The sequence below is a fragment of the Oryzias latipes genome, chromosome 7 (genome assembly GCF_002234675.1).
Source record: "Oryzias latipes chromosome 7, ASM223467v1".
Classification (NCBI taxonomy): domain Eukaryota; kingdom Metazoa; phylum Chordata; class Actinopteri; order Beloniformes; family Adrianichthyidae; genus Oryzias; species Oryzias latipes.
In genome coordinates, this window is record NC_019865.2 from 16,352,597 (window position 1) to 16,374,469 (window position 21,873).

The 21,873-nt window shown below is 38.1% G+C and overlaps 2 protein-coding genes across 7 annotated transcripts in view; one reads left to right on the top strand and one right to left on the bottom strand.

The window, feature by feature from the left end:
* The window catches only part of LOC101166717 (glutamate receptor-interacting protein 2), a 33,921-nt gene extending 28,133 nt beyond the window's left edge, over positions 1 to 5,788 (top strand). For 5 of the 6 annotated variants that reach the window (XM_020704732.2, XM_020704730.2, XM_020704731.2 and 2 more), the window contains exons 21-24: positions 1,671 to 1,785; positions 2,022 to 2,246; positions 3,132 to 3,278; positions 4,377 to 5,788. In XM_020704732.2, the coding sequence (XP_020560391.1) occupies positions 1,671 to 1,785; positions 2,022 to 2,246; positions 3,132 to 3,278; positions 4,377 to 4,574 (685 nt within the window). In that variant the 3' untranslated portion in view covers positions 4,575 to 5,788. Of the gene's footprint in view, positions 1 to 1,217; positions 1,606 to 1,670; positions 1,786 to 2,021; positions 2,247 to 3,131; positions 3,279 to 4,376 lie in introns of those variants that run through there. The other variant, XM_020704734.2, reaches the window with a different exon arrangement.
* A 1,172-nt stretch (positions 5,789 to 6,960) lies between these two features.
* slc6a6 (solute carrier family 6 member 6) lies at positions 6,961 to 20,895 on the bottom strand. The gene is made up of 14 exons (XM_004070517.4): positions 20,705 to 20,895; positions 18,888 to 19,117; positions 18,657 to 18,791; positions 16,320 to 16,554; positions 15,923 to 16,055; positions 15,228 to 15,362; positions 14,364 to 14,467; positions 14,095 to 14,219; positions 12,626 to 12,738; positions 11,488 to 11,625; positions 10,988 to 11,090; positions 10,073 to 10,173; positions 9,534 to 9,704; positions 6,961 to 9,223 (listed from the first exon to the last, which is right to left on the bottom strand). Exons 1-14 carry the CDS (start codon positions 20,713 to 20,715, stop codon positions 9,068 to 9,070), a joined length of 1,890 nt encoding a protein of 629 aa, XP_004070565.1. The 5' UTR covers positions 20,716 to 20,895; the 3' UTR covers positions 6,961 to 9,067.
* Positions 20,896 to 21,873: the final 978 nt, after the last annotated feature.

Sequence of the window (21,873 nt, forward strand, 5' to 3'; positions counted from 1 at the left end):
TTATTCTTCCTTAATTTCTTCTTGTTTTCTTCAGTTTTACTTTTGTAAAACCTATGAATCATCTCCATTTTATTATCAGTGATAATGTGTTTAATTATTTTTCTTCATAATTCTGTTTAAACGATACAGTCTTGGTCAGATCAGTGGCACTTCTAAGTTGTAAAAACAGACATGCCTTAAACTTCCCGGAGATTTAAAAAGAAAAATTAGTCATGATTGCCAACCAAAGGTCAAAAGTCAGGGTTAACACAGCCAGAGTTGTGAATGGTTGGTATCTATTGCCTAAATTGAAGCTGAAGCAACAGCAATGAAAGTCTGTCTGTGAAAAGTCATTGTCATTTATCTACTTCAAAGACCTCAAGGCTGATAAGATAGTAAAACTCTGTTTCATTATTTTATGTTGTCAAGAAGGTTGGGTCAACAAATTATACGTGGCACCAATTTGATGACTAACACACGAGAAGCTGAGGGTGGAGCCTAATGCTGAAACGGATAGTTCATCCACTTCTAATGTGACTTTGCTTCTGAAGGTTGAAAAGGTTGAAAATGTTTTTTTTTGTTTTTTGTAAATTCGTCAAGATTGTGTCTTTTTTTCTCTCGTTTTTTTTAATTCTTTTTAAAGAAAAAATGTTAAGACCTGTCGTGTGTTTTTGATGCTTATACTACACTGCAGAAACAAGAGATTAGTCAAAAATATTGACCCCATTGGCTGATTTTCTTTTAATAAATTTAAATAAATCTGCGAATGGGGTAAAAAAAAACAATTCTAGCCACTAAAACATGTCTTCTCAAACTAAGATTTTTTTTCTATTTAAAGAAGTTTTTTTTTTTTTACTTTAAGATTCAGATTTTGCGGTGTAGAAGCTCCAAGTTTAAATTGAATTATGAAATATGATTTAGGTATTTTAAACTTAAACATTCTATCCAGAATTAAATTTTAGTTTCAGGCAACAGTAGCGAGAACACATGAAACCATGCAAAGCAAGCAATAAAAGAATAAAAGTATGAAAAATGCCACAGCCATAATCAAGTCGTGATTCAAAGTTTCCAGATCTTCTGACCATTACTGTATTAGGTGTAATAACAAAGATGGTTCATTTTTCAGTTACATCCTTCTTAGCTCTACATACAAGCAAACTTCATCTTTGGAATCCTTTCTTTCTGTTGTGTGTTTCTTATTTTTTCCAAACTGTCCTGTTTTTTTTTTCCTTTCTCAGGTATTCTGTCTCTCATCTGCTTTACTAACTGCCAACCAGCTCTTTGGTGTTTCACATAGATGCATCTTTTTCTGTTCCCCCGTTCCAAAACAAAACCCATTTCACCTGAAAGAGCCCAAACGGCGGATACACCAGACATGTATCTCCTCTCACGTCCGTCCATTTTTGTGACCCATGCCCCCAAGTTCCCGCCTTCCTTTTTTTTTTTTTTTTTTTTCTGGGGGTGGTAACTCAGTAGTCAACTTTGAAGCCTTGACTAACTAGCGGTCTGCTCATTATTGGAGCTGTTTCAAGACAGATGATTAACTGTAAAGCCACACCCTGAGACATTTTCAAAAGGGACTCTTCAGCCTGGCAGCCCAAAAAGCTCCATTTTCCCATGCTGCTTTGAATGCAGCACCACCCTTCAGACTGCTGGGCTGCTCTCATGTTCTGGTTACTGCATTGTCATAGATTTATCAGCCCACCTCGTAGCCATGGCGCCTTCAACAAGGAAGACAGTTTCTGGTCCCAGACTCTCCAGGACCTCGAGACCTGTGGCCAGTCGGAGATTCTCAGGGAGCTGGAGGTTGGTAAAAAGATGGTTTCCTGTTTTCCTCTATCAGCCTTGTCCACACAAGTCCACAAAGTGGATGCAGAATGAAGGCAGATGAAGCATTGTGTTAATCATCAGTGTGTAATCTGCTTTTAGATCTAAAGAAACAAGCCATGCACCTGCTGTCAAACTCCCCAGTGTCTTTGTTGCTAATCTTTGTATACAGAATTAAATTTGTGAGTAATTTTTGCTACTTTGGCCCCTTTCAGGCATCAATGACGGGCAGTACATTAAGTTTGTATCTAGAGGAGACCAAGACCTGTGAAGAAGCCATATTTCATTCTGACATTAGTACCATAAAGAGGGAGGCAATCCACAGTGAGGCTAAAAACAAAAGCAGCCTGAGCATGTTGACCAGAGCCAGAGAGGTGTCGTCCGGGACCAAAAGGGACCCTCCAGAAATTGTGTCCCCCACCGCTTTGGCACTTCATAAGGTGGTTTTAAACACAACTCATTCCTACATTTTGTAAACAGATGCAGCTTGTAAAGCTCAGAAAAAGTCTATGCTTCTAGATTAACCCTCATAAATTTTCTCACAAGAAAAGCTACATTGATAGAAGTGCGTGAGTTATTCATTTACAAGTAAAAGTGTCAAGTGGTAAAAAGAGTTAATAATCATGCTAGTGATTTATTCTAAAATAATGTTGTTAAAACAACGGAAAAAGATAATTTATAAGTCATCTTTTAATAATATTGATCATTTATGACTCAAGAAATACAGTCTGGTTGGAAAAAATAGCAAAAATTCAAGTGACGAAGGTTTCAAATTAAAAATAGAAGTGATTGACACGACCAGACTTACACAACATTTCAGTGTTTTTCCTAACATTTTTTTGTCACACATGACAGCACAACAAACAGTATGTATAGTGAAACTAACCATCTGCTCACAGGGTAGCTCTGAGATCAGGGATGCATGCTGGGAAATTTCCTCGGTGTCATCAGCTGCTTTCATGCTGCTCTGTTTACCTGGCAATAGCTAAGTATGTCACAGCCTTTCAGTGAGGAACAGAGCGATGTTTTGAGCTGACACAGCTTGCTTGATATCATGGAAAGTCTTCCTCAAAGGTGTTTAGTTCTGTTACCCCCCCCCCCCCCCTTGCAGGTGAGACATCACAATCCAATGGAAAGAAAAACAAAAAACGCATACAGTTACAATGAGTGTTTAGTGTTTAAACACAGTATAGAAGACATAAAAACAGTGCAAAACCAGGTTCATTTGATCAACTAAAACAGATTTTTTTTAGTACTTTGTTGAATAGTTTGACAATTTTGAGAACATCTTTATGGAAAAGGAGTAACTTTGACTGTGTTTGCAGGTGACTCTAAGGAAAGACCTGGACACCCGAGACTTTGGCTTCAGCGTTTCAGATGGACTTCTGGAAAAAGGGGTTTTTGTGAATATGATCAGGCCAGATGGCCCAGCTGACCAGGCGGGTTTGAAGCCTTTTGACCGCATTCTCCAGGTAGGCTACAGATCTCCAGTGGGGCCCAAAGAAATAGTTGTCAGTCAGAAGAATAGTTTTTCCATCTTTCGATGGGCTTTTTTTAATGTTGTTTTCCAATATTTTATAGCTTATAAATTTCTCTAAAGAAGGAAATGTTCTGCAGGAAATCCAACATAAAAAAAAAGGTTGAAAGATAGTTTGCACCTTAGTTTGGTTCATCCCTAATAATAAAATCGATCTCTTTCAGTCAAATTACAGTGAAATTGGCCTCACCAAACTAAGTGTTCTGACATAATAAAATAGGATTTAAATTGCATTTATTTATTTTTTGTTTTGTTTATTCTGTCAGTTTTAAAATGGAGAAAAGGTTTTGGGAAACAAAAGTTCAATAATACACTTTTAAATTTACTGCTTCCTGGAGCAATGTGCTCCATTTCAATGTGATAACAATGTCACTTGATTTCTGATTCAATATGTTTGCTTAGATATTGATTTATTTGGCAAAAATCCATTCCAAATCCTATAGTTTTCGCAAAATTGGAATTCAAAACGGAGACCTTCATTAAGTTCAATTTTTTTTTAAAGTTTAAATCTTTCCATTGTTGCTTGTTGCTGCTGTTAATGGTTTACTGGACGCCCTGATTTCACTTGGATTCAAGGCTACTACCTTCTGTGTGCAACAAAATCGATAGTGCAGTGATGGAGCTGCTCAAAGCTCCACAAAACTTTAGATTAGCTCCACTGTTGCTTCGAAGTAACTTTACTTAGAAATGTCTTTTGATTCCGTTTCCACATCACTTGGTCAGGGTAGGCATGGAAATATATATCCTGGTACAGTAGAAATTGTCACAAAAGATCACATCAAACTATTCATTTACTGAGCAGGGAATCGCACTCCCTTGGGCTAAGTACAAGAGCTGCATGTCCCGATGATTTAATTCCCTGTACTGGGTTATGTTGCATAAAGTTTGGATGGAGTGAGTTGCTAGAATTTCTTATTCTGCCCTTTTTTTAAGAGTAAATAAATACACAAGTGATTTTAAGGTAGTACTTCTAACAGTTTCACTAAAAGGATGCAATCTCAAAAGGACATTTCTCTTGCTTGTGGTATTTCAGGTGAACCGCGTGAGGACCAGGGACTTGGACTGTTGTTTAACGGTGCCCCTAATTATGGAGGCCGGAGACGGCCTGGATCTGGTCATTAGCAGGAATCCACTGGCAGCCGCAGACGTGGAGCTGCCTGGCGACTGTGACGACCCCTCAAACTTACTATTCTGCTTTGCCAACAACAGGACCAACAGCATTGCTCTGTGAAAAAAGCAGTTAGCCATGTTGGACCTTACAGGCTTGCACACTAATGTTCTCCCATAGCACTGAGAGAAACAATCAGCCTGAAAGCATCTTTTTTTGTTGTTTTTTTGCCACAAAGTCACCAGTACATGTGTTCAGTAGCCCCTTTCTTTTTTATTCATTTATTTAATAGTCACTAGTGCTCACACGATGCTGCTTCCGACACCCCCACTCTCTTATTTCCCCCCATCAGAGGCAAAGGGGACACACTGTTCTGTAACAAGCTCTCTGGGGAAGGTACCACTATCTGCACATGGGAAGCCAAACTTCATTTTACAACACGTTAATTAATTAATTTATTTTTTGTTAAAAAAAAAAGACACAAAGTGTTAAAGGCCCATTTCACCCATACCATTTGTTATTTCCAGTTTGGCTTTTTGTCTTTGTGACAGGAAGCCACCGGAAGCAGGAGATGCTTTCTCATGATCGCATTTGAAGCCATGTCATATTTCCAGACACGATGATGCCTTTCTGTTTTCTCATTGCTGTCCAAGTTGCTTCAGACAGAAATCCTTTTATTTTACAATTTTTGGGTTCACATTGAGTTTTTTACTTTTATCTCTTATTTTGACACTGATTTTTTTCCTATCACTTTAAGTTGTTTTACCCCACACAACCTTTTCTTTTTAACATGCACAGAACTCGTCTTTGGTGTTTATTCTATGACATTTCACACTTCAGTGATGCAATCCAGTTTAGGTTTTTTTTCATTACTGCACAATGTTCTCTACAATTTTTTTTTTCTAAATAAATGTGGCTTGCTAATCTGGAAACATTGTGTAATTTGCCATGCTGATTCATTTAAATATGGTATGATAGAGAAGTTTGCCTGTTACTGGAACCCTCTGAATTCTGGGAACAGTGGTGTTCTGACTTCTATGATGTAGTAAACAGTGGCCTATTTTTAAGAATTCTTTTTTTTAAAATCTTAATTCCTTTTGTTTTACAAATGCATTGTAGTGTGTAGTGCTTTATTATTTACAGCAGCTGCACACATGATGTATAATCGCTATTTAACATATGTAATGGTGCATATTTTTCATAATTTATTTAATGTTTTCAAATAATTACCCCTGATATGTATTTAGTTCTGAGAAACATAATTTACTTATTTATTTTGATTACTTCATCATTGTGTTAGAGATGTTTTTATTATAATAAAGACGTACGTCACCATTTTTAATGTTCTTTGGAGTTTAATACGCCAATGTGGACATAAATTACGATTAAAAAAAAATTATTACACGGTATTATTCTGCCTAAACTCCTGTCAAAAAAATGGTTTGGAGTTCAAAAAGTGCTGCCCGATTAAAAAATGACTCAATCCTCATTCTTAAAATGTCTTTGCAATACTGCAGAAAATAAAGCTTATATAATTTAGAAAATAGTCCTGATTTATCTGTGGGAATAGAATTTGACATCCTGACCTTTTAGAACTTTAAGAAATCCATTTTGTTTCTTTTGTTGTACCATATAATGGTTCAGAGCACGTGTGTGTTCTCTGCCCTGAAGTGTTTTAATTTGACTTGGTCAACTGCTATTACAATTTTTACACTCCCCATTTTTAAGTTTTATTTGGACTTTAAAATCTAATATGAAGCCTTACATATACTAAGGTCTAGTTATAAAGGAACAGATTTATTTAATATATTTTCTTCCACTGATTATCATCTTGTTTTATTTTGAAATCAATATCAAGGTGCACCAGCTTCCAAAGCTTTATTTTTCCAACTGTATAGCTTATTTGGTTGTTTAGATGTGGTCAAGTGAGAAATATTCCACTTGTTCATGAGGTGGTTCTCACTTTACAGTTTATTACTCAAAAGAAATTTGGATAAAATTCTTCAAAGATGCAGTTTCCATGTTTCCATGCTGCTCTGTGTCAGTCCAGCATGTTGTGTCTGCTAACTTGTGACGCACAGACCTTGGTTTCAGAGCCTCTTGAGCCACTATAAAGTGCAATAACAGATTTGATGAGAACAACAAACATAAAAAGTGTTCTCTCTGTTATGTCCTCACTAGTTTTTCAGTCCATTTATTAACTATCCATTACCTGTTAAGCTTTTTGCTGAACGACTACATATTGATTACAATATAAGTCAAGTCCAGCTGAAAATATGATTCACAAAAGCTTTAGGTTTTTTTGTTGTTGCAGTGTTTATACCAAGACAAAATATTAAGTTTAATACAGGAGATTGATTGGTGGAAATTTTTTTGATTTTTCTGTCCAATTCTTTATTAATAAATCATAATTTTTTTAAATAAATTATAGGATTATTTGATGCCTTCCACCAAAGGGAAAAAGTCAGTGTTTCTCTGATGCATCTGAAGTGAAAAAGATTCATACAAATCCAAGGAAAAACATATTTATTTTTATCTACATCGGAAAGGATGCAGTTTGCATCCTGGAGGGGAAAACTGCGAGACAAAACAACTTTGGTACATTTCAATTTCCTAGTAGCACACACAGACAAGTCCTGTGGGAGCTTAGGAAAACAATCTCTTCAGACTTTCTATCTGATCAGGTTAACTGTTGATCAAATCCACATAAAATTGTTAAATTGTGTGGGTTTTTTTTCTAATGAAATGTGTTTGAAAATCTGCAAAAGATTACCTCTGTATTATCTGATTATTGCCTAATTATTTGAGCTTACAACAACTGACATCTCGAAAACAGGTCAGCCTTCCACACAAGTGATGGTGTTCAAATCATGTTCCTGTATAAAACTTTTTTACAAAAAGGCATGTGTGATTTACAAACATTCACATTCTACAATAAAAATAACAGAACTTTACACACTAAAATCCAGTGGTAGTGCTGCAGAGCAATCCTGCTGCACAGAGAAATCAGAACAGAGGAGGCAGCTGTCAGGCTTACAGAAAAAAGTAACGTGTTTAGGCGATCTCACAGATTCCACAAATCAGTCTAATTCAGAGAATGTGATATTCTTTAACTCTGGTTCCCCTTTGCTGTTTGCAAAGAGACAAACTACTTCCACTATGTCAAAATTTGCTATATCAAAAAGAAGCTAAAAATATTTCCTCCCTGTATTTATTGCAAATGTAAGTGCAAATCTAAAAACTATTAGAACAAACACTACAGTAAAGGTGAAATGACATAAAGTGCAAATAGAGGTTTTTTTTAATAAATGCACAAGGGCGGACTATAGTAGTCACACAGGCAGTGTACAAGTTACTCTAAAAATGTCACTTCCCTTTTTTCTCCTTACATGTCTTGTTTTAGCTGTTTGATGATTTGTCTGATTTGTTTGTCAGGATTGATAGATGCTTTGTATTCGGCCAAGGCCTTGTATAACATGTAATTCAAAGGGTGCAGAGCCAGATTAACTCCATACAACGCATTACTGCTACCTATTATAGATATGTGCTCTAGAGCTACGTACACACCGGGCATGTGACGTGGGTACATTCCAAGGTGTTCACAATGGACAAGCAAGGAGGGGCTTCTTTGTTTTCTTTTGCTACTGTTTACTAGCTCATGTCCGCCACCTACAGCTGGAAGAGGCTTGGTCTGAATTGTCTGAGTCGTGCAAATCTAGCAAATTTTATTCCAGCCTTTTTCTTTCACAGCTCTATTTCAATATATGAAAGACTTTGTGTCATATAATTCCAAACTGTGCACAAACCATAGTTATTATTTTCTCCTTCATGATCTATTTTCAAATGGTTGGCACTTCCATGGACGTAATCCATTCATCACTACCAAATCCGAGTCCCCGATTGGTCAAAGTTCAACCTAGTTTCTTTTTCATCATGCGTTCATTGGTCCCGCGTTTTGTACGCAGAGCCTGAAAACTGTCGTAAAAACCTATGTAGCTACAAGTGAACATGAGAGTTTGGAATGCGGAAACCCAAAACTAACTTTTAATTGGAAGTGGCTGAGGACGGTGTAAACGTAGCTTGAGGGGGGGCCAATTCTGCTGCTTGCAGATGTAAATTCCTTTTCGTTGTTGCACAAAATATAAGAAAAAATTAAATAGGTTAGCTGATCGCATTAGAGTGTTTAGATGATTTTCCAAAGAAAATAAAAATGTCACAGTTAATAATCCAATTAGAAACTCAGTTTTTTGAGAGTTTAAAATTTCCTCCTATTACAGCAAAACCCGTCAAATTCCTCATCTTTCTGGAATCAACAGAAACATAGTAAACAATGAGCATGTTTTCTCTCAAAATACTGTCTAAGCTTAGATCAGTGCCAACTACAGCAACAATTGTAACATGAACAATATCAACAGAGTAAAAAAAACAAAAAAAAAAGAATCAAAAATTATAAGACGAAAAAATTTAAACAGTAATATATATCTCTCTCTTAATAAAAATCAATCCAAAGAAAATCTACTATGAATATATTGGACAATGTAAACCTACCCTTATCAAAGTTAGCCAACATGATAACACAGAAAGCACATCATTCGTATTCCTCTCACAGAGAGCGCTCACATCATTGTTTCTACAACGGCCTGGGTGGGCTTGATCAAGCCATTGTTCCCGTTTGGGTCCAGGGGCTGTGTCAGCTCGCTGCACTTCACGTTGTACTCTTTCGGGCGAGAGCTCACGCCTGACTTCGCCGGTGCTGCCACTGCCTTAATCCTCTGAGGGCAGAACATAAAAAATGATGATCAGCAGCATGACCACATTTAGGCATGGGTTTTATATAAAAACACATTTTTTCGTCTCTTCCGGATTCACAAAAATTCTAATTAAAAAATGCTCAGAAATGCTACTTTAATCTTTATTTTCTTTATATATGTCTTCCATCATGAGAGAAATGCTACAAGTGCATGTTAGAAACACAGGAAAAACAATTTTCATTGGAGTGGGTCTTTAAACTCCTATAAAAATCTCCTCTCTTGGGTCACATTTGTGGCATGTTTTAATTTCAAAATGACGGTCACTGCTTACCTCAATCAGAGGCCCTTCAGACTGTAGGATCTTGATAACCATCACCATTGGGATGCAGATCATGGAGGTCAGGGCCAAACACCAGCCCAGGCCGATGGCCCAGTCAGGATACTCATACACTTTGTTATAGGTCAAGGGCTTGTACTTCACCAGGGAGAAGATAAAGCAGCCCTGTGAAACAATGACATGCTGTATTTAGTACAAGCTGTACATCATCTGTCACCTGGAAGGTTTAACAATCAACATTTGCCACATGCCATCGACAACCGTAATACAAGCCTTCCAACTTACTACCACAGACAGAGTTTCCCTAGGTACTCTTATTACAAAATAATCCCTAATCATCTTGTACAACCTTGACACATATCCATACCTTATCGGTTCATACTTTCATCTAACTTATTCACCAAAGCAACACAAAGCAATTGCTCTTTGGTCCCAATAAAGTTGTCTGTTTCTCAGAAGTGCATAGATTATTCCAGAAAAGGTTCCCATGAGGTAAAAGTTACATATAAGGAATTAACAGAGGGATGTCTCACCATGCAGAGTACAGGTGTGATAAAGGTCCAACTCCATTTCATCCATGGGTTCGGTCTGTAGCCAATCATGTCTTCAATCCCGTCATAGAAATTGTCAGCTCCTATTCAGGACACAATGTCAAAAACATTTTATGAAGTTTGTTTTCACCAAAATATAAATCAGTCAAAGATTTTAACGGACTCTGCTCAACAGTGTCTTATCTACAAACAACCTTGATGTCTATCTGAGGACAGATTTATAAGCCTGGATATGTAGTGTTTACCATAAACTAGGTAATGTTCCATATACTGCAAAAAGTCACGCATGTAGGTCATAATTCATATTCTGTTTTAGTACCAGGAGCAGATTAAGGGTCAAGTGTGTTTTTCTCGTTATATTTGGACACAGAGCAAAACTGAAAATCAAAAACTGTCTTTCACAAATTCAGATTTGAAATACGTTTCTATTGATATGTTCTAATTAGCATGTGTTTTATTTCAGTACCAACATTTTAGAGATATCTCACAACCCAAGATAGGAACTTTGATGGTAACCTGAAATGGATTTGCAATTTGCAATTGTTCCTTTATTGACATAACTGAATGTGAATCTCTGTAAATAAAAATAAAAAGGTGCAATAAAGTTTCTTGAAAAAAAGAATTGGCTTTATTCCATTTCAGACTCTTCTCCTGATTCAATATATCTTTGCTTTAACAAAGATACAATAGTTGTTGATTTAAAAAAAACCCTGAAAGACCACTTTTCATCTGCACACAAACCCATCACAACCCAGAAATCCAACCTGTTAGTTGCTAATGTGTAAAAACAACTTAAAGAATATATGTATTACCATCAATATCTGTACAACTTTTTTTTTTATCAAACTCCAGCAAATTACTACCTAAAATGGCACATGTACAATTAAATTTGCTTACCATAAACCCAGGCTACAGCAATGCACTCAAAGAATGCGACCCATAAAAGGCACACACCGCTGGCCGCATAGTAGTCAAAGAGCTGGAATACGTACATGCCACCCTAAAAAAAGAGACAAAATTTCAAATGAACTCACTTTAATAGAATAGACTGAAAGTCACAAGGAACATTAAAGTGGGGTGAGTGGAAAAGGAAGGACATGCATTCTGGCTCTCTACCAACAGAGGTAGAGTTCAACAGGTGCTGAAATGTCAGTGATGTAAACATGACTACTATATGGAAAATGGGATTCCATTCCATTCCAATCACACATACTGGATCTGACTGGTGAAAGTGGGAGGAGGCCATATTTGTTTGTGGCAATGCAACAGTCAAAAGACATGTGAACAATGTGGGAATTTCAAGGACCTTGAAATTAACCACTGGAAGAGTGATACACAACACGTGTTGCTTTTCTAAACATTTTAATCGGAAACATAAAGACAGTCAATAACCTTACTTTTGTCACCATAGCGAGTCCCAGGATATAGCTTATAAAACACATCACTGCTATGAAGATCTCTCTGCGGTAGCCCTTCCTCAGGACAGACGGATATAGATCCACAATTGAAGTGATTTGTCCTTCCACCTCAACAAACTGTGGGAACAAAGGTAGCGGTTAAGTTCTGAGCATTATTTGAAAAAATCTGTCTCATTTTGTGTGTAAAGCAGCTTTGTTTTAACTCCAGAGGCTGTTAATTAGGAAAAATAAAGAGTTGTCTTTGTTGGGCAGTAATGAGAATTCAAACAGTGCTACTCTCTGCAACATTGGTTTGTTCCTAGCAGGAAAAAAAACTGAAACAAAACAACAGACTCACTGTCTCCTTTTCTGTGCAACTCTTGTGCTCCCATGCATCACCTTACAGCTTTGTGAGTCAAAAAAACTCAAATCAAATTGCTCTTTCGTTAAAAATCTTTGTCATATTTCTTACTAGAACTTCGACTATAACAGTGGTATGCGAGCATACGCAGTGCAACAACATTTGGCATTCAGGTGCACAAGTATGCATAAAATTTATGTTGTCACAACATGAAACCCAAACACACCCTGACCTCACGTCTCCCATGGAAAGAGTTACACTCACAGGAGTGTTTGCATGTACTCAAATTTAAAAGCGCTGGCCGGATCTCGCTCTTGGCGGAGGTGGGTAACCAGCCATGGGTAGGACTGACTTATTACAGGAGTAGAATTACACTCAATGGTAGGAAATGTGATCCTGCAGAAGAATCCTTCAGGCATGCACTCATTTTGTGTCTGTTTAGATTGTCTTGTCTTAATCAAAGCTCAGTCTTGATTCAAGCTGGCTGCCTTGCTTGAAAGCTACCATAAGTTTTCAAAAATCTTGTTAGAAGAAATAATAGAGCATTAAAGAGAACCTACAGTGATGTCGATAGTAAAATTCATGATTGGAAGGGGCTGCTGTGTGTCTTTGTTATCTGATACCTTGGAGCTGCTGTTTTTTCTTTTTTTTGTCTTTTTCAACAGTGAAATTTAAAGAAGCAAGCTTAACCCCACATGACTCAAATGAAGTGTGACTAAAAGGAAGGGGCACCACACCAAACAAACTATTCCCCACTTAGCTTTAGTTAGAACTGACCTGGCTGTCAAGACCCAAAAGAAGCAGCATGATGAAGAAGAGGATGGCCCACAGAGTTGGCATTGGCATCATGGACACTGCTTTGGGGTACGCGATGAAGGCCAAGCCTGGACCTAGATGGAAAAAAGAATGGGGAAGGGGAGAAGGGTAGGAGATCATGATTAACACTTTCACTCATTTTCAGGACTGACGAAGCTCAAACTAAACAATGTCCATATTTAACTTGAAATTTTACAGAAATACTACATTTACCATAACAGAAATACATTCTTCTTGATAAATATAAGAAAATACATAGGAGATGTCTTGGATGTTTACACACAAGACAAACATCGACAACTACATTTTTAGGAGGATTTTCTCTTTGGTTCTACATCGTATTTCAGCATTATTCATATCAATGACACATTCAATCAATCAATCAATACTTTTTAAATTCAATTTATGCTACTGTCTACAATATATCATCATGACGAGATACAGAAGAATTACAGCTTTAACTGTTTATCTCACATTTTCCTTTTGACAATGGTTCTTCAAGTCTCCAAATAAACTTAGTACCAATGAGGTCAAATGCAGCACTCTGGTACTTACTGTGTACAGTAATAAAAACAGTCATGTCTTGCACAGCCTGATCAAAGCAGACCACTTCAACAAGATATGGTATAGGAGCATCAGACACAAAGTCAGCAGCTGAACCTCTAATGAGCAGTTCAGCATAAAGCAGGCAATTTCATTACAAAGAAAGAAGAATCATGTTTGAATTTCAAAATGTTGATTGTTTAGCTTCAAAAAGGTGATGTACGATGGATTCCTACATGTCATTCATCACAACATGAATACATCACAATAAGTCAGAATCATTTGGAGTGAGTTCGAACTGAAGTAAACAAAGACATTTCTTTTTTTTAATAATTGATTTTTCTCAATTAATCCACAAAGGAAAGACAAAAAGACAAAACAGAACCATGGGGCTCCACTCCATGAAATCCACAGCTTGATAACAGAACTGGGTTCATACAATGCAGTGCTGCTGGGCAGAAAATACCACCCCAGGGGGCAAGTCCACAGTTAAATACATACAACACAGAGTCAATCTCCTGCAGAAAACCCTCTGGTCAGAAAGATACACAGCTGCTGAACTTGGGATTATGGATTGTGTCGCTCGAACTGTTCCTTATTTTCATTTTGTTGCCAAAGCACTTGTACTCTCTCCTCAGACAAGGGGGAACATGGTCCACTCTGAAAGAACAACGCTGGCTCTTTGAGGCTTTTTTTCAAGGAGTGTGCAATTGCCGATACCTATGCTTTTCCGCTTCGTTGTGTCCGATACTGAGATAGAAGACATTACAGTTCTTATCTCTACAAAATTCTTTACTACTTTGTTTTTATTTTAGATATCCAATTGTTTCTGATCCTATGGCAGCAGCACCCACCATCACTGCTGCCATCACCTTGGATCCTCGTACCTGACTCTGCCACATCGGCAATGTCCACCCCTTGTTCTTGTGCCATGAAGCCCAGGACGGAAAATATTGCGAAGCCAGACACAAAACTGGTACCGCTGTTGAGGCCTCCAAGCAGCAAACAGTCCCTATGTCACACATATGTCATGGAGGTTGTTAATTAACACAGGTGGAACCGGAGTTCCCATTTTCTTTTCACGCAACCGTCTCTGACACGAGTTGCCGTCACTACTTCAGCCCCACTTCCCCCACCCGGCGAAAACACATCTCACCTGTAGCAGTTGTATTTATACTTGTTGTAGCTCCCCAGGGACGTCATGGCGCCCAGGCAAATGGCGTAGGAAAAAAATATCTGTGTTCCTGCGTCAATCCACACCTAAGTCAACAGAAAGGCTCCAGGTCACTACAGTGTATTAATTATTCATCAATTGATTGTTTATGGGTGTGATTGGACACAAAAGGAAATTTTGAATCCAAACCAATACAGTTTTATAATCTAATCTAAGGCCATGAGGGTCAAATGCAAAAAAGTCACTTTATTTACTCATTATGTCTTGTGCAGCATTGTGTGTTTTTGTCATTGTCAGACTATTTCTTTTTAATAATTTGCTTTGAAAATGTTAATCTAAAATTAAAGTAGCATTTCCATGTAAACTAATCCTAATACTAATTCTGACTTTTCGAAATGAAAGAATAATCTGAAAAATTAAATTAACATTAGTAAGGAAGTTACTTTTGCTTCATCTGGTGTGTTGACTTCCTGTTTTAGCAGACACTTGTCTTGTTGATTGCTGTTTAACTGCTAATGGCCTGTCCCTGTGTATCCAATTTTTTTCCTACTGTTTTGTTTAATGCTTGTTTGTAATAGAAAATTGCTCAGTTTATTCCTACCTCTGCCACAGAATTTTGATTTGTTTGCTCAATTTTGAGCTCAGATAATTATTTATGTTAGTTAAAAAACATAAAAGCAGGGGAAAGCAGTAAATTCCAGGATCAATGCACCCTTAATGTGAAAAAGAATGCAGAAAACCATTAGGGTATTAATTGTGCTTTATAGCCATTTTAAGGATAAAATGAGTGTGGATTAAGATCAAGGAATCATAGCTGTTCAAAGACAGGCTTCATTTGTACCCTACCTCTGGATCCTGGAGACGGGTCAAGTTAGGATATAGATAGAATTTGATCCCCTCAGCTGCTCCAGGCAGAGTCACACCACGAACCAGCAGGATGATAAGCATCACAAACGGGAAAGTCGCTGTAATGTACACGACCTGGACAAAGCAAAGTTTTGATCAATAAAATAGCTTATACACATAAAAAAGACAAACCAATGGGAACTGGGTGCAGTTAAACATACACTACATCTTTAATAGCCAATAAAACATGGTTCTTTTCTGTTGAACCATTTCCCTTTAGATAAATTGTGTTTCACAGTGCGTGTCTGAGAAGATTGAATTACACTGGGAAAGCTTTTCCCTTTGGTGACTGTTATCTGGTTAAACATTAATTGTTTTACAGGACTGAAGCCAGCATTGGGGGAAATAAGTCATCAATAGTCCCCAATATGGTTAATCATTTTCCTCTAACAGAGCGTCTGTCGACTCTGACCCACTTTCTGTCCTCCTGACGGCGGATCTGACCAAGACGTGACTTCCAGGAAAACACGTCTCTTAAAAAAAAAGCGCTTTATCCCTGTTTCCAAGCACTTGGGTTTTCACAGCGAAATCAGGGCTTTGAAACGAGTGGGAATTAAAAAAAAAAAAAACACGGAAGGCAAACAACATCCAGGCAACAGAGTAATTACTGGATGTGTCTATGACTTGACACTCACTTTACCAGTTGACTTGACTCCTTTCCAAATGCAGAAGAAACAGATCACCCACACAACCAGGAGACACACAGCTAAGTCCCACTTCAGGGGTCCTATGTCCTCAATCCCAGTGGATATACTTAGAACGTTGCGTCTGCACAGGAGAGATGCAATAAATTAACAGCATTTTATGAAATCTGCAACAGAAGAATTATTTCCTCTTAATTGCAAAACTAGTCCAAAGTTTATAAGCAAAGTGCTAGAAAAGGAAATGTTATAAAAGTAAACTGCACCATGCTGTAATGTTGCATAATCTAACAACTTCACACAAGCAAGATAAAGAATATATTTAAAGAATGTATTTGTGTGTGCATGTGAGTGTGCATGTGAGTTGGGCACTCTGTCAGTAAATACTCACTCCCAGAACTCTGTGACAGGGGAGGTAAAGTTGGTGGCATTGGCTGCCAGCCAGAGGGTCTTGTTCCTGCGTACTGTGTCCTCTATACAGTGCTCTGTATTCCAGGGCTGATTGCATTTTGCCCAAGGAAGCTCTGGCTGAAAGCACTGAAAGAGGTAGTAGAGTCCCCAAGCCAAAATCACGATGTAGTAGATGTTCAGCAGAGAAACGATGACGATAGATGCATAGCCTATTCCTGCAGAAGATAAAAGCACACGCTCAGTTGTAAGGTCTTCTCAACTTTAATATGTTTCTTTAAAAAATATATGTAAAAACACACTTTCTATATATTTTTAGAAATATTGAAAACAACTACAGAACAATTTGTCACTGCGTCACACAGGGCAGCATTTACTGGACTTTATGTTTCTTGCCATGTGACTTTAATAGCAGTTTTTGTTTACATCTGCTTGTAAAAAACCCCAGTCTCTTTATTTTCTATTTGAACATGTCTGAAATTTTGCATCTGGTCATTTGTTACTATTTTCTGTGCATAAAATCTGTCTTTTACAGACTCCAAATGTCTACCAAGCAGAAAAATACCCCTGATCTATTTTTTTTAGGTCAATAATGAGTCATCGACAATGGCTACAAAATAGGTGTGACCATTCACATCCAGCTAATCTTGAACTTTTTTTAAGGATATTTGTACATACGTCAAATTTATTTTAATGTATGTTAAATGTACATTTATGGTTTTACATGCTCTAAATTGGACATTGGCTAAATGATAGCCAACAGCCAAGACTGGGTGACTGGGTCAGACTGAAAGTATTTCTTACACCATCAATTAGCTAATGTAATGGTTAATCAGTAATAGCAAGTTAGACATTAACAAACCGCACTACAATATCTCGTGTAAAACACAGCTGCAGCATGGATTAACTAAATTTATAAAATAATTAAATGTAGAGCATTCTTGTTTTGTAATTATTGTGTGCAGTGATTGTAACAAAACCTCAAAGAGATACTGAATGGGCAAGGATCCACTAAATCTGCACCTGAAAAGGACATAAAACGGACTTGAAATCCTTGAACCTGCCTGGACTTTAAACCTGTTTAATGTCCTTAGTGTATTTACGTTATTTTTAGATGACTTTGCCACAAACGTGAGCGCACAGGAATCCCTGGTACTTTTCCACCACTCCAGAGTATTTTTAAACTCTTCATCTCTGTCACCCCCTCCTCATCATTCCTACATTCCGAATACAAACTGACTGACGTTTTATTGCTGGGACAGGTGGGTTTAAACTTGACCTAACATTGAGGAAATTTATGTATTCAAAATCGGATTAAAAACGTTGATTTAAAACTTTATGAGTTTGGAGATTTTCTGCAGTGACACACACAGAGTGATCACTTAGATGCAGAGGTGACCAGCAGCAGCTGTTCAGATACATGGTGCTACGAAGTTTCTGCTCTTTTTATGTGACTTCCCTCGTGTGAACATGAGTAAAGGCCTCAGAGCAGATGATAAGGGTGAGTTAGCCTGGTGTTGTCTGCAGCTGTCACTCAAGGCAAAGGGAAGCAGTGGGAGGTCCGTGTCTGTCCACTGTCATCGAGGACATTCGGAGTTCATAGTTTCCAATGCAACCAATTACATTTCATGGATTCTCACCGAAACATCATTACATTGAAAAACTGCTGGACCAAGTATTTTTAGAATCGTCTGTTTCCATGGTAACCAAGGATTTATGATTTATTACTCATAAATCCTGAAATCAAAGAGTGAATTGTTTGACCTAAAGTAACCTTGGCGAGTATGTCTGTAGATTTCTCCTTATGTTTGCGTAAATTGAAGCTTTTCCGTGTGCGATCTCCCCGAGGCCGACTCTTTATTAACATCAGCAAATCTTATTAATGCTCTCATCCAAGAGCCTGTGTGTTATTTCAACATTCAGCTTCTGCTTTGTGTAGCTGTTCAACATCCCTGCACAAAGGAAACTAATGAGGTTAGACTGCTCCAAGTGAACTGTTTTAAACAAAAGGGTGGGGGTCCCCTGCAGGACAAAATGTTCAAACAGTGAATGGTGGGCTGAAGAATGAGGATAATCAGTGCAAAAATAGTATTCAAATTCGATTTGATTTGAAATTTTTTGATTTGAAATGGTTTATTTCAAGCAATCACAGAAAAATGCACAAAACATACAATAAGCATTCATACATTAATTTAAACACGTATCAAACTTAGGATGATTAGATTGTAAATTGAGCTCTAAATGTTAGGAATTCCCTGACTTTGTAGCATAAGGAGAAATCAATTTGCCTGTAAAGAAGGGGGTGTGGTTTTGGACTGACCAGTGAAGATGGGGCAGAGCTTGGCCCAGCAGGTGATTCCTCCCTCAGATGTATACTGCCCCAAAGCCACTTCCAGGAAGAAGACGGGCAGGCCACCCCCAAACAGGAAGATGAAGTAAGGGATGAGAAATGCACCTGAGAGTTGCAGCGAGACAGGAATGAATGAGTAATGAATTAGTAATGTCCAGACTTTTTTTTTTTGATCGAACACTGTTGCTTTATCCCACCTACCTCCACCATTTTTATAACAAAGATAAGGAAAGCGCCACACATTTCCTAATCCGACAAAACCTCCAGCCACGGACAGGACAAAGTCGAGCTTGCTGGCCCACTTTTCCCTCTGGGGGGCTTTCCCCTCGGCTTCATCTTCTGGCCGGGTACCTGGGCTCTTCCCTGGTGAGGGCTTGAGGATGTCTTTGTGAAAGTCTTTCAGGCATTGGAGCTTCTCTTTTTGTGCCATGCTACAGACAGCAAAGGTGAAAAAAAAGGTCACCCCAGATGATGACACAACAAGGGAGACAGAGGTGAGAGGGATAATGCACAGACAGGAAGACGGAGCATTAGGGAGATAAGACTGTCCCCTGACTGTGTTACAGGTTGCTGCGTGAGCACATGGCTTTCAGTACAACACTGTTAATCTTGCTAATCTGAGGCGACTGAGGTATGGAGGTCATTCCAAGTAAAAAAAAAAACGTGTTTAGGAGTCTCTTTTGAGTTAAAACTAAGAGTGCAATTTAATTCTAACTTGTTAATGTTTTAAACTTCCTTAGTCCTTCAGTTCCTCAGTGAAAAAGCTCAGGCAGCAAGGCCACGCATCACTGCAGCAACGGTGTGGGAGCAAACAAGCACTCCTGTACATTCACACCAGTCCATCCTGTTTTCCAGCAAACCTGAATCTCACTCTGCCTTTGAAGGAGAAGGAAAATGCATCAAGATGCAACTTTAACATGAGGGACCCTTTTTTCTTTCTTCCTTGCAGCCATAAAAATGAGTGGGCAGCACCATCCCTCTCACATTCCTAAAACCGTGACTGCTTTCAGGAAACCACAACAGTTCAAGTTCACTTGTGTTAACACTTTTCAACTGCCGCTCTAAGACAAGATCTGTTTTTTCCACAGAGGAGGGTCTGTGGCCACACAGGAGCAAAATGAAAAGAAGGAGAAACCTCACGATGAGAGGAGTGGCTGAGGAAACCATGCCGACTGGGAAGATAAGGGAAAGCTAACATGTAGAAAAAGAATGAATAGGGACAAAGGGATCGCTCTGAGTTGGTGTAATATATAAGGTTTATAAAAAATGCCTGTGAATGGCTTCCTCTTACTTTGTTTTTCTCAAACAAGGGAAGAAGTTGGCAAAGAAACTTTTAAACACTTCCCCTTAACTCTTAAAGCCTGCAAGATAAATTTCACTCCGGAAGTTTAGACAAAAGAGTGTGCTCAGAAAAGAAGCAGAGCACTTAAAACGTTTTGACAGTACTATAATTAAACTAAAACATGCGGGGTGACACTTGAATAACGGTCAGCCCAATACAGATACAAGGAGCATTCTATCTTCTCATTTACTTTGCACTGTCCCTGCCGTCTTATCAACTCTAAGGATTTTTTGTCGTTGCTGTTGTGTGTGACAAGTCAGCTCTGAGTGCTTTCCATTCTCAAACCTGCTTACATAAGTGGATCAGATCTTGCGCACTCTGTTTCTCATCCTGTTTCTCTTCCTCTTTATCCCTTTCTCCCTTTTTAAACTGATCTGCGTACGTGCCTTTACCTGCTTGCTTGGAATTAGGAGGATGTCAGATAAGACTCAGCTGAAACGCCTCTGTGATTCAAAACTAACATATTTCAAAAACGATTAAAAAAAAGCCAAACACCCAGAATAATATTATTAGAGGATAGAAGATATTTAAGACATGGAAAATTTAAATAAGGCAAATGTGCATTTCCTATCCCGCAGATTTAATCTAATTTTACTCACAAAAGGAATCAGGAACATATTTAACTCATCAATAACTTATCAAACAAAAGTATAATCAAGACAATAAAAATACTTACATTTCCTTCATGGCTGCAACTATGTGTGTCTCTTGGCTGTTACCATTCCTCTGTACCAAATGCCTTTATGCCGACCAGGGTCACAAGAAGTGGAGCTGACAGGAGGCCCCGCCCCCTGGCTAAAGACAATTAAATCCCATGTGGAGATTGGACACAGTGTGTCTATCAAAGGCAACTCAGGTACCAACTTGGGAGACTGTAAATTTCCACTTTCTACCACTCCCTGCCCACAAACATACACACAACCCAGCGGTGGGGGAGTGAACAAATGTCCCAAGCTATACACACACACACACACACACATTCATGTTAGACACACAGGGGACATTTAGGAGGAAGAAAGGCGGATGATCCACAGTATAGATATCTTTTTTATTTAAGTTTCTAATACATTTTTAATGCATCTTTACATGTGAGGCATTTCCACTACATTAAGTAGTTTTGAAAAATTCTCTCTTTTAAACTTGTTTTGCTATCTAGCAAATGTAAACCAGCACTGTATCTGATAACAATGCCTTATAAGGTAATGCATCACTTCTCCACTAGGTCTTCTTAAACTGGTCTGTCCTCCAGGAGCTCATAAAGAAAATGCAAAGCTGCTAGCAAGAAGCAGGTGATTAGGAGTTGAGAGGTTATGGCCTCCCAGGAGTATGTGTGATGAAAAGTCAGCTCAAACGGCTTTAATACTTCATTTTTTAAAATATATATTCAAATAGTTTATACTAGAATGTGCTGATCTCATTATGTAACCCATGAGAAGCACTGACTAAACATGTGCATTAAGTAATGGGGGATGTTCAATTCAATTCAGTTTTATTTACATAGCCCAATACTACAACACAGTGTTCTCAATGGGCTTCTCTAATTGTACAATACATAAAATCAGTTATAAAAAACAATAGCTGATTGCTAAACTAAACAAAACAGGCTAAACTATGCGTCCTTACCCATCTTCTCGGTAAGGAAAAACTCCTTTTTTTCCCCCCTGGAATTTTTCCAGGGGGAAAAAAAGAAGAAGCCTCAGGGAAGTCCACATGAAGGAGGGACTTCCCAGGGGGCACAGGCGATGTACCAGGACTGTTAAGAAAAGAATTAGCTTATCTAACTCTACAACTACATGCTTGAATAGTGTAGAAGACAGGCTTCATCCAGATGGACTTGGCGGACGG

Bases quoted from the DNA above. Each gene is read 5' to 3' on its own strand.
- slc6a6 (XM_004070517.4), bottom strand. The intron at 18,792-18,887 runs GTAGGTGGGATA...TGCAACTCTCAG, and splicing joins TTGTTATAAAAATGGTGGAG to GTGCATTTCTCATCCCTTAC. The intron at 16,555-18,656 runs GTCAGTCCAAAA...TATCTTCTGCAG, and splicing joins GCTCTGCCCCATCTTCACTG to GAATAGGCTATGCATCTATC.